Source organism: Protopterus annectens, chromosome 3.part1, assembly GCF_019279795.1.
Source record: "Protopterus annectens isolate FY-2018-M chromosome 3.part1, PAN1.0, whole genome shotgun sequence".
NCBI classification, from domain to species: domain Eukaryota; kingdom Metazoa; phylum Chordata; order Ceratodontiformes; family Protopteridae; genus Protopterus; species Protopterus annectens.
Genome location: NC_056732.1, coordinates 1353334967 through 1353348302, shown reverse-complemented (window position 1 = coordinate 1353348302; position 13336 = coordinate 1353334967). Strand labels below are relative to the sequence as shown.

General features: G+C 39.6%; 1 protein-coding gene across 1 annotated transcript in view; it reads left to right on the top strand.

Annotated features, from left to right (window-relative positions):
• Window positions 1-13336, top strand: part of LOC122797772 (zinc finger imprinted 2-like) — a 354512-nt gene that overhangs the window by 26346 nt on the left and 314830 nt on the right. The window contains exon 3 of the mRNA XM_044066294.1: window positions 10468-10594. Coding sequence (XP_043922229.1) covers window positions 10468-10594 — 127 coding nt within the window. The remainder of the gene's footprint in view (window positions 1-10467; window positions 10595-13336) is intronic.

The window sequence follows — 13336 nt, the reverse complement described above, 5'->3', positions numbered from 1 at the left end:
TTCTGAGTTTTCCTTTAGACTCCTTCTTTTGTGGGCCTGCTGCTACGTGGTACTCTTAACAGTTTGAGAGAGAGAAATTAATACAGGGAGTTTCTAGGACTGTTCAGGTCCCTAAATTCTTCCCTTCTAAAACCCCTATCCTTGGCAGAGGACATAATAAACAGAAATAATAACAGGCAGGCACCCAAGAAAAAATATCAGGTGGGTAACAACAACCAAACCAACAAGGGAATTTCCCAACAAAGGGTCAGACACCGCTTCATAATGACTGTTTCAGAGACCTGGTCACCTTTCCCCTCTCCTTCTACCCAATTTCGCTTCCACTTCCACTTTTTAAATCATCTGGCACCCTGTGCTCAGGCTTGGCATCTCATAATTTCAGGCACATATTTTTTAAAGGTGATTCAGGAGGGTTACAGCTGGCAATGAATAGATTCTCTTCATCTTCACTGTCCAAACTAGGTGCTCCAAACATGTGAAGCAGGTGTCAGAGAATATATCCCTTCGGAACACTTGGGAAGGAGCCTTTTTTTCCCAGAATGTTTATGGACCCAAAAGAGGAGCAGTCATGGAGATTGGATCTCTCCATTAATCTCTAGTTGAAGGTTCAAAGAAATCAAGATATTGACTCCAGTCATTGTTGCCCTTCACCCAGACCACTGTGTTGTGGTGACCTTGGAGCTCAAGGATGTTTACCATCACCTTCCAATAGCATACAAATTCAGGAGATTCCTAAGATTTTGTTATTCTGGGTCACATTATTAATTACCTTTTTGGCTGTTTCTTGCTCCAAGAGTTTTTGCAAAATATCTAGCCCCTGTGGTGGCTCATTGCAGACTGCAAGGTATCCACATCATCTTTGTTTAGACAACTCGCATATTTGTGCAGAATCTTTGCTCAGATGCCAGGAATCCTTAAAGGTTTCATCCCTCCTAACCCATGTGGGGTTTCAGATAAACGTATAGAAATCCTTCCTGACTCCATCACTTAGGGTTGTGTTTTTTTAGGTGCCTTTATAGACAGCCTTATGAAAAAAGGATTTTTGCCTCAAGACAAAATTGAAACTTTTATTGGAGAAACATATAGCACAGAACAAGTATATCCAGCTGACATTGTAGATATTACCACGTAAAATTCCATTTATTAAAACAAAAACAATAAAAACACAAGATGAGCGCTTTCACGTCCATCACAGACTCTTCCTCAGATCTAATGCACAGCAGTTAAAACATTCCTAAAATAATCACTCACAAGTCAGGGCTAGAACTCTAGATCTCGGCGCAGGTCTTAAAGGTACAGAACCATTTAAGCCTTTCCTGTAGTCATCATGCAGTTCTAAAATCCATTTTGTTTCTGCAAGCTCAGTCTTTGTTTTAATGTCACCTGTCCTAATGTTAGGTTTAATCAGCTGTAATCAGTTCTAATACTAGGAACGTATATGTTTGGTCCCAGCTGTACGGCTGCAGCTGCCCTTCTAAAAGGGTCCAGAGCAATCCCCTTAAATGGTTGACTAGATCCTAGCAGTACCAACCATGCAGACTCTTATTTGCAGAGATTCACCTCTGTGTATTTCAGTCCTTGATCAAAGCAGTAAAACTTACAAAACTGCAGAGGATGCCCAGTCTGAAAAAAAAACAGTCTGCACACTGGACACTTTCACCTGTCCCACTGATCTTAACATGAAAAGATTTTTCTTTAGCAATAGTGCTGTCCCCAGCCTCTCTGTCTTGCACACTGGGCACAATGACTTCCACATTTTTCATGGATTTCCATGCAAGATTGTTCATGGAACCCTTTTACTGAATGTTAAAGGTGCAGTGGAATTAAGCTCCTCCAAAAAGTTTGGAAAATGGAAGGACCATTTTTGCTAGTGGGCTCTTGAGTCAAGCCCATCTCTGAACAGACCCTTTCATACTCCTATCCCCAGGATGACAGTGATAGCACATGCCTCCAGTCTGGGATTGGGGGGTGGGCATTATGCAGAGCTGCCAGTACATGGCAGGTGGTAATACTAAAAGATCTGTTTGCACATAAGTATTCTGGAGTTGACACTCTTCTCATGTTACAGGGATTCCAGGACTGACTGCCTTCTGGTACTGTTGTATTTACTCATGACAACACTGCAATGATTTGGTACATAAGCATGGAGTAACCCAGTCCTGTACCCTTTGTGAGGGGGATCATGAAAATTTGGAACTGAGCTCTTGCCTCCAGCCACTTTCAGATTGCTACTCACATCTTGGCTCAGACCATTGTCTTGTGGTGAAAGCCCAGAGGACCATCCAGTTTCTTTCTCACTCCTCTGCCACGACCTCTTCTGAAGCTGGCATGGACCTGACACCACGCATGTCCATGGAGGTTTTGCAGCCGTCAACCTCAGTTGTACAGGGGGAAACGCTACTGGTTATTACTGAAGGGCCTAGGGGTGATCCTCAAATTTTAGTAAGAAGAGGTTCCGACTACCATTATTCCGACTACCATTATTGAGTGCTGCCACGAGTCAGAGTCTCCAAAATTATTCAAGGCTGACGTCCCACTCAAAAAGAAGCAAAAAACTAAACATAGTTCACCTGATCCAAAAGACCCTCTGAGTGAATGGCAAACCTTCACTTAAGGCATGTTTCATGGCCTTATGTCTCTTAAGCCTCCACAGGGTGTTTCTGTTCCTGCACCCCCTTGGTCTTCTACTGCTCTTAAGAGAACCAGGGAACAGGATTCTTCTGAGGAGGATGCAGATTCTGATGAAGATTCCCTGACTTATTACTCCCAGATTCCTTCAGCACTTGACTATGGTTGTAAGGAAAAGTATATCGGTCCTGAGACTCTTTTGGAGGACAATTAATTGGGTGATGCTGTTTCCAGGATGATATTTTTCAAATGGGACTGTGCTCCGGTGTCTGATGTTAAGAAGAGGTACTATGAGCTTCTCCTAGACCCTGTGCTGTTTTTCCTGTTCTTGCAGCCTTGCTGGATGCCTTTTCCATTGCTTCTCAGGCTCCTGACTACCATCCCCCTGCTCCCAAAAAACCTGATGGGTTTTACAAAGTGCTGAGGACTGCAAGTTTCTTTTATAAGTGCCTTTCTGCATACCCCTCTGTGGTGTCTGGCTTCAGATGAGCTTTCCAGATTGTTGCCTTCCACTAAACTGCTGCCATCTGATAAGGATAGCAGAACCATGGAGAGACTGGGTAAGAGACTGTATACTTCTGCTACCCTACCCTACCCTTTGGGGCTGTTTAATTATTATCGCAAACATATGACTAGGTATGCTTTGGCTTTTCTCTTTCAACCTTATCAGACTATTTCTGATTCTGGAGGTAAGGCCTCTGCTCTTGCTTTGCTTGGGATGTCCTCCCAAGTATTTCACCATTCCATTAAATGCAGTTTTGATGCAGCTGATGCCTCATCTAGAGCTTCTGTTTTTGGATCTGTTTTAAGGAGGTATTCATGGCTCAGACTTCAGCCTTTACCTGACATGAAGGCTAAACTGATGGGTGTTCCTCTGGATATTAAGCTTTTGTTTGGTGCTGCTGCTGTGGAGTTGTTCAAGTCCTTGCAAGAAAAGGGCAAGGCCTTACAGGAGTTGAAGCATATTTTTCTTTCCCCTGTGCCCAAGTTTCAGAGGAATTATCCTAATAAGCCTACCTTTGTTCATAGACGGTCTCACCTTCCCTCCAAAGGTAAAAAGGGTGGTAAAAGGGCTCCCCCCAGTAAAGTTACCTAGATTCCTACTCAGAAGCCTCCTTTTCCTGATGAGCCAGGTGTTGTTTGACTATCCTGTTCTTCTCAGTCACATTAGTCTTTCTCTTCATCTTTCCCTGTCCTTCCTATTTGGGTAAAAGTCACCAAGACTTCTGGGTTCTTTCCATAATTCGCCAGAGTTATTTCATGGATTGGAACCCCCCCCCCCCTTTGGGCATTCCTCAGCCTCCTCAGAAACAACTGTCCTTTTTTCTAGAGGTGCTTCAGGGCCTGTTGTCTCAAGGAACAATTCCAGGAATTCCAACCCCTTAGAGGGGGAAGGAGTTTTACTCCAGGAAATTCTTAGCCCCCAGCAAAGAAGGCACCTGGAGACCCATTCTGGATCTTTCTTAGCTCATCACCTTTTTGAATGTCACTTCCTTCCAGATGCTGTCCCTTCAAACCGTGTCTTCTCTGTTACTTCCTCAGGCTTTTCTAGTTTCCATGGATCCTGAGGATGTTTATCTCCACATTCCTATTCATCCCCCTTTCAGGAAGTTCTTACATTTTTCTGCTTCCTGGCATTTTCAGTTCTCTGCTTTGTCCTTTGGCCTTTCTACTATCCCAAGGGTTTTCACCAAATGCCTTGCTCCTGTGATTGCTTTCTGCAGGCTAAGGGGAATACAGGCCTCTCCCTACCTGGACAATGCTTATTTATGCTTCTCAAGAGATCTTACTTCAGCATCTACACTTAACCCCCAGGCTTTGCAGGAAAGAAATGGTAACTGCAAATTCAAAATTCAGAAACAATGTTTACAGCTGGTTAATCAATAGTCTGCTCCAAAATGTAAAATCCAAATGTAAATGAAGCAGAATGAAATATGACTGAGTCATGTAAACTTTAATAAAACACGTTAAAGCAAGTGATAGAACAAAAGTCATAAAATAATGGTTGGCAGGTACTTTCACATCAAACTATGATGCTTCATCAGATCATTAACAACTAGATACAATGTAGTAACTTGTAAGAACCATTGAAAATACAAAGTAAACAGTGAATGCTCATTTTACATAAGACTTCAGAATGGGTTTTAAATGCACAGTGTCATTTAATACCACATCCTTTGTCCGATTTGTAATGTAATAATCCACCTAACTTCTAGGGCTTCTGTCCTATTTTTAATGTCCCCAAATGTTTATCAATAGGTACAAATTGTATCACCTGAAAAACAAATGCGTGACACTTGAATTGATGTCTAACTAATGCATTAGTTTGCACATTTTTTCGTATTTCATTAAGATGTTCTCGTAGCCTTTCTCTTGGCGAGCTCTTGGTTTTATCAATAAAATAAGCTGAATAATCTCTGCACTTAACTAGATACATTAAATTCTTGCTAGCACAAATCTGCATAGAGAGAGAATTTATATTCCTTTTTTTGTAGTCGGATGTTTTTAACACACTCCCATTCTTAGTAAATGCTCAAACTGTGCAGGATCTGCACTGAAAGTACCTTCCCTTTGAGACTATAGCTGTTGTGTTGATAACATAACCTACGTTTTTAAATGTTTTCTTATTCTTAAAACTAAAAGATGGAGTATGTCCTACTAAATTTCGTATCCTGTCATCCGCTGTTAAAATGTGCCAGTTATTCTTTGTAATATTACAATCATTGGCCAGATCTGATGAGGAAGATAAACATACCCTGAGGTGACTGAATGTATTTTCACCAGAGTGGGTAGAGGAGATGTATGCATACTACTATTCTCACTTGAGAAACAGGGACGTCCTTTGTTGTTTTTGTCTACTCCCTCGAAGGTCAGAACCTCCCAAATCACTCCTCTTATAATTCCTTGCTGTTAGTTTCTTCTTAAAGGATGCTAACATAAACATATTGCCCTTGCTAGTTAAATAAGACAAGCGTGTGGTTTGACCTTTTCACAGTGTCCTTAAAGGTGTAGCTGGGGTGCATGCTAGTTCTCTCCACCAATGTGTTTTCATGCAGGGTTTCCTATATAATTGACTAGTAACTGATCTATCTTTCCTGTGTACTAACTTGACATCTAAAAAAGTAACCCTGTCACGTGAGGACTCCATCGAAAATGTAAAAACGTGGTAGAATGCAAATAACGTAGAAAGTCATTCAGTTCATCTGGACCACTTGCCCAGATGATGCATACATCATCTACAAATCACTTATATCTAATAAAGTGATGTATTCTTCCTCCCAGTGTGCAATCACCAGATTTGCATAGGAGATGTTTGCATATAGTAGTGATCTTTAAACACAAAAATGTTGTTCTCTAATATCAACGCTGAGACTAATAAAAATAGTTTTGGATGAATAACTACTTTCTCAGCTAATTCCTCAGAAATTCAAGACCTATGTCATTAGGAATGGTAGTAAAAAGTGAACTAACATCCAATGATTCAAACAGCAGCCAACATGAGGAATATCTATCAGACAGACAATCATAGAGAGAGGTCAAAAAACTTTGGTGTCATGTAAAACTGTAGAAGACAAATCTAACAATAGGTTTTAACTATTGTTCTACATAAATCGAAAGAGGTTATATAAGCCAACCATTTCTAGAGACTGTAGGTCTCAACGCAGGTTCCATAGGATGTTTATGTATTTTAGGTAAGTCTTGTATGGTTGGTATAACTGGATGCTCAGCTGTGAAAAAATCATCATAAAGGTCTGGTGTTATACTACTGGACATAAAGCCATTCAACAATTTATAGGATAGTTTTATCAGTGTCCTTTCTTGATTGTTCTTTGTAAGTAGTCTGATCAGTAGCAGTCAGAGCATTTTATTGTTATAAGCAGCTTCAAAATGACAGTGTCTCCTCCTGTGTCAGCCGGTCTGATGGAAATGTTTGTTTTCTGTAAATCTTGAAGTGCGCGATATTCATCTTTCTATTAAATTCTTGAAATTATTTCAAGAATATTTATTTCCATCTCTATACTCTGTAAGGCTCTTCTCTCAGGCCTGGAGAAAGCTTCCAAAAGAGGATGAATGGTTGGAACAAATTAACTGGGTTTCTTTAAAAAGGGGATCACTACTCACTGGAATTAAACAAGAGTTTCAGAATCATTTTTGCAAAAAGTTTAATGGTCAAAACAACATTGTGTGGGAGTAGTTTGGTCCAGCCAGGAGGAATGACTTTCAAAAGGCCTCAGTGAAATTGTGGCAAATCTTTCAGTAATTACTTTGAGTGAAACATTGCTCAAACTTCTAAGCAAGAATCTTCTAAGCAAGAATCATCTAAGAAGTACTGTTGCCAACAGAGAATTTGTCAGAAGGTGGAATAAACCCAATAGACATACTGTTATTTGAGGAGGTAGTGCCAGAAGCAACTCATGGGATAGGGACCACTTCTTTAGTTGAAGTCAATGGAGCAGTTTAACAGTTCTTGGCTAATAAGGCTGTAAGAATGACTGAAATCTTGTCAGAAGTGCTAAAGATACTGAATATTGTTTGGGTGTTATGGCTAATGTCTTTTTATTTTTATGTTGAAGATGGGGATAGATCTCTGAACACCTAAAGTTGGATGGTGGTTCCTATTTATTGAATATAGGGTATTTCATTTATTGACTGGTTATACTCCTTATTCTCACTGAGAGTTTTTGTCAGGGAGCTGCAAAGGAGACTTCATTTGATTGGTGAAGCTCCATTTCAGGGGCTAGAGTGCAGATTGTGTCCTAGCTGTGGAATAATGGATTAGCTTTCTGCCATTTTACAGATGTTGGAGGGGTTGTAAGAGTTTATCAGTATCACTTATATCTGTTTTGTGGACCTGGAGAAAACTTATGAGTGTGTACCTCAGATTATCTTGTGTGAGGTCCCACAACTGTACCACAGCCACATGCTTTTTACTCCCTGTACTTGCTGAACCAGCTTTATGTCCACATTTGTAGCGGAGTATATTCAAGATAGACACAGAAGTCCGTCAAGGATTTGCTTTGTTGTTCCATTCTGCTCGCAATATTTTCATAGAAGGAATGTCAAGGCGTTACTGAGGTTTGTAGTGTAGTCCAGTCATGGGAATGAGAGAGAGTTTTATCATTGCTGCTTGAAACTGAAGTTGTCCTCTTGGCCTCCAGTGGGTGTGATCTCCATTGTGGACATGAACAGTTCACTGCTGAGCATGAAGGTTGGATGAAAATTGGCACCTACAAGTTAAGTCACACTTCTGTCTCCGGAAAGAGTGCATTGCTTTCTCTTGACAAGAGGGAAATGTCTGTCTACCTCAAGTGGATGAGTTTGCCTATCTTGGGATCTTCTTCACAAGTGAGGGCTTGCAGCATAAGGATGTTGACCACTGGATGTGTCCAGTTGCCATAGTACTTCATGTGTTGTACTGGACTGTGGCAGTGAGAAGAGCGACATTTCGTAGCATAATGCTGTATTTTTACCAGTCTGTCTTGTGACATATCCTCACCTGTTAAAAACCTTGCATAGTGACAAGGATGAGACTGTGTAATCAGCAGAAATGCGATTCCTTCACAGAGTTGCTGGGTGACTGTCTTTGACCGAGTGAGGAATCTACCAGCTTGGGAGGATATACGAGTAGAGCTGTTACATCTCTAGGTGGTTTGGGCACCCAGTGAGGAGATATCGAAGTGTGACCCCCCCGAGTTACTATGAAAATGGCCCTACTTAGGATGGAGGGAGGGAGAAGGCATCCTGTACGTTTCACCTTGTAACCTTTTACCCCTGCTACCATCTAATCTAAAAATGTTCAAATATGCTAACAAGTTATTTTTTTTTCTTTTTAGGATTTGAAGGTCTGACTTGTATGGTTTTTAACTTTGTTTTTCAGAAAATTGTTTTGCATGTCATTCATGTTCTGTTCTGACTCAATGTTCCTTAATCTTGTTGGTTACTCTCTTTATTTTTCATCTTCCTGGTAATAACTTCAGCTAGAGACATTGGAACCGAATACTGTACGTCAAGTCTAGTTCTAGTAACCATTTTTATTTATTTTACATTTGTTTAATGGGAAGGTCCGACTGGGCATTGCCCATTTTCAACGGAGGTCCAAGGAGAAAAGCTCCTCCTAGTAAAAAATACACACGATAAATGTTGACAAAAATTATATGATGATGCATGAAATTAAGTCACATCACATAAAGTTCTACATAGTAAAAATTACATGGATTCATAAGTTCTTTAACAAGATGAGAAAAAATTATAAAGATGCCAAGTATAGTTTTCTTGTCAGTTTTAGGGTATAATACGATGACTGGAAGTGAAGTCAAAGTGATTTGCTTTTATATATGTGTATGGAAAGATAGATTTGTAATAACATGTTAGTGGGAGAATAGTATAGTGGTAATCAAGTTAGGACAGATGCAGTTAAGAGTGAAGCAATACCATTGATTTTACTGCAATGTGTGTTTTCAGATAGTGAGAAGAGAATAGGATTAGGAGTGTTATGTACAGATGGCTAGTATGAGGATCAGAGAAATCGTATTACGTTTTAGCAGTAGATACTTCCATAGATGAAGCCCTAAAGTCTAGGGGAGGGAAGTGAGAAGTCATGGTTAACCTGGAGTGTTGCAGGAGCAGAGCGATCTGTCTAAAATTTTTTTTTTTGAAATGTGTTGGGTTAATAGTGGCTCTAATGGTGTGAGGTAGTAAATTCCAGGCTTTAGTTACATGGAAAGAGTACAGAGAGTCTCCAGCAGTATTTGTCATTTTTATATCTTGTAATAGTGCTTTATTTGCAGAACGCAGTGAATGTTGGTTAGAATATGGCTGAAGTATATCCAAGAGTGCAGGATTTTTTTTTTTTTTTTTGAGGCTGGTAGAACAGTTTGTGGGCCACAGTGAGCTGGTTGTAAGTTAGGAGCCGAGGTAGTTTTAACCAGAAGTTTTCTAAGATTAAGGCAATTGGGGGTTCTATGTGGAAATCGTAGCAAATTGAGCTGTTTTGTTATAGCATGATTCTATTATTTCGATGTCGGACTTTTTTTTTTTTTTTTTTTAAGTTTGTGAAGTTTGGTGAGGCATAAAGGAGAAGTTGATAGTAGATGGGTCCTTGCAGTAGCTTCTCTAGAAGTGTCTGTCCTATTTCTGTTTAGGCTTCACACTTTTTTATGAACATTTTTATTTTCAAGAGATATATATGTACATCAGATCTCAGCCTGTTGTCAATTATAACTCGTAGCAGTTGGGATTCAGGACTGATTTTTGTATTGCCCGTAGCTTATAATATAGAAGGTGGGAGGAAGTTCTGAGGGATTGGTAAGTTGGAATATCCTAAGTTTAGTCTTGTTGGGGTTAAGTATGAGCTTTGAGTTTGATATTTCGATATCAGTAAAGGGCTTTTGAGTTATGTTATGAAGTTGCTGTAGGGTTGATTCTGCACAGATAATAGCAGTGTCGTCTGCATACTGGATTGTGGTGGCAAGGTGGGTGGTGGTGCTAAGGTCATTGGCAAAAATGCTAAAAAGGATGAGACCGAGTATGGACCCATTTTCCTTTTTTTTTTTTTCTCTCCCCCCTCCTCCTTTAAGAAAGGTGTGCTCTTCCCTCTAATGGCAGGAAAACTTTATTTCCTCTATACTAGGTTACATTGTTACTAGACCTAATAATTAGACAACCTCTGCATTTGTGATAAAATGTATATGTTTGTTCTAATTTAGTACTCAACATTTGGTGTAAATTTTTAAATATGTAGAATTGTAACATTACTGCAAGATCTAATTATTCGCTTATAGCTTTGTAATACCTCTATCCATTCCCTCATGTCTTAATTTATATTATATGTACTTTCAGGAAATGCTTACCTTTGAAGATGTCTCTGTCATCTTCTCTAAAGAAGAATGGCAGATACTGCAGAAATCAGAAAAAGAATTGTACAGGAATGTGATGACAGACAATTATAAGCTGATGATCTCAGTAGGTAAGATAAAATTATATTGCATTTAGTTTATCAAATTGTGCGTTGCATAGTGCTATTTGTAGAATTAAAATCCCAGATGTTTTCATTAATTCTTTCTCTAATACAATTTCATCCTCTTCAGGATCTTGGGGGAGCCACAGCCTGTCCTGGCAAGCAGCAGGCTTGTGGTAGAGAATCCCTTCTAGACAAGATGCCAGTCTATCTTGGAGCACATTCACTCTTGCTCACTCACACTTGCGTACTGTGCATGCATCTGTGGATAGTTTATAAGACTGTCAGTTCATTAAACAGCTTGTTTTGAGATGTGCGGTGAAAGCTCAAAAGGATACAGGGAAGATGAGTAGAGTCCATACAGAAGGCATTCTGGCTGTGAACTGTATTGGAAAACTAAGGGCTATACTCCACATTTATCCTTTTTCTACAGAATAGTCAAATGCAAAGAATAACAGTGGCATACAGCAGTATTTGTTATAATTGCACAAAGCAAGAACTGCAACATAATAGCAGCCATAAGGTAGTTTAAAAACAGATAATTTTGACAATTGTCCTTTTCTGCTTGATATGTATCTCTTATCAGTTAACTGTCTTGAATAAACATATTTTGTAGATATATATGTTATCAGTTTTCAGTCTTAATTTTACTAGATTTAGTGTTTAGATAGCGGTGAATTTCATCACCTTGACTTGAGTATCTACATCATCTCCTGCATAGAACTGGATGGGGCCAAGGTCTACCTCTAACTGTTGACATACTTATTACATGATATTAATTTCCCTCACAATGTCTTTAACTTCCTTTTTATTATGCCCTGGATAGATGTACAATGTATATAGTTTGCATAAGTGTAGCCCTTGCTTACAATGTAACAGCCCTGTGCTTCAAGTAGTACGGCATTTCATAGAAACCAGTAACAATCACCCTCTTCTGTATGGACCATGAATGATAGATGCTGCCCTCACAGGCCTCTCTTCAGTGGGTCATCATCAAAGTGGGTCTTCTGCATTGGTACCATCCAGCGTGCAAGTTTCTACAGATAACAGAATGCCATATTTCTCTCTGTTGGACTGACTAAGCTTTCTCTCTGTTGGACTGACTAAGCCACGAATAATACGTTACAAAAGTTTTGTTCCCTTTGTAAAAGTCTCTTTCAATTTTCAGATGCAATCAATAATAAATTTAGGCAGAAAGTGAAATCTGCACATGAATGCTTTATCCATAATTTAAATTTAAGACCTAGTTTGCTGTTTCCTTTTCACATGGACGCAAGAAATGTAATTCTGAAACAAACCAGTAAGCGACTTGTCAAAAAGGAAAAAAAAAAAAACTAACTTGAGGTTTGCATTCTACCCATCAGAATGAAAACAGATCTTTAACATAGGTACATTTAACTCACCCAGCTCATCAGAGAAGCCTTTATCTGTAAAGTTACCCATTAATAATTCAAGTAAGAAAAGGTAAAGCTTCCTTGTTTGCTAGGTGTTTGTCATAAGTCCTCCCAGTTACTCTCTTCCTTTATTTGAAATACTTGCGTTTATATATGTTCCCATCACCTTATCACAGTTAAACATAGTTGTCAAGCAAAGTAACCCAAACTTGTCGTATCCAAATGTATAATTTTAAATTGCTGTACAGTATACATTTTATTTATATCAGTGATTTTTCTAACATGGCAGACCTTTTAAAAGTCTTTCTTATGAGGTTATAAGAGTGTCGCTCTGAAGCGCATTATTCCACAGCAGCAGAATAAAACTTGACACCTTTTAACAGTTTCCATAGACTGGTGAGAAACTACCCCTCCATCTTTCTGTCAGAATTGTTTAGTCTATATGAAATAATGCCTATGTTGTGTTGAACTAATTGTATTTAAAATTATTGGTGCCTTAATTTTCATAAGTATTTGAAGAAGGGTGGGAGCTCACACTGTTCCTCTCCTTTGGCTCAAACCATAGCATTGAAAAATGTGTATTAGTAGCATTTAAATTGCCTTTAAAATATATATGGCCTCCAGTAGTCCATAACTTGAAATAGGCAGTCCATCCACATTAACTGTCCAACATCATTCAACTTGGTTCACCTATCTGCTCCAGTAGCATAGAGCTAAAAAGCCCTGGCTATGGCCTAGACAAACTGGGTTCGGTTAGCAACTCTGGCAGCTGGCAAAGTTGCAAGGGAGAGAGAAAGATTCCCATCATGCTCCATCTTGAGGGTTTCCCCACATGATCCCTAGTGAAGAACAGGGATGTATGAAGAAGTAGTCCTAACAGGGATAGGGTAGGGATATTGATTAAGCTGCCACAGAGGTGGGGCGATATGTTAGAACATTCCCATTGCACCCTTGCCCTCCTAGATGAAATCAGGAAGATTGCAGGGGAGGGGTAAAATGGGATATGACATTAAAGAAATGGTAGGACCCCCCCCCGATATCCAGATGTCCTTAGGTTCTGTGCTTGACCCAGCCAATGCAATAAAAATTCTGGGAGTGTGGAGAAGGCTGGAAAACCAGGTGATGGATGTGGCCACTGGGAGAGCATGCTGTAGGATGAAGCAAGGGTACCCCCCAAAAAAACAAACTCGGTCCACTATCCATTCTGTTTTACCATGCTACTCTGTGCTGTATGCCTCCGTGCCATGCATGCTTTGAAGATGAACTCTTCTTGACTCTCCAGTCTCTGAAGTGTTCCCAACGTAATACAGACATTGTCCCCATTTCTATAGTAGCTACTACACCTCTGTCATTCTTG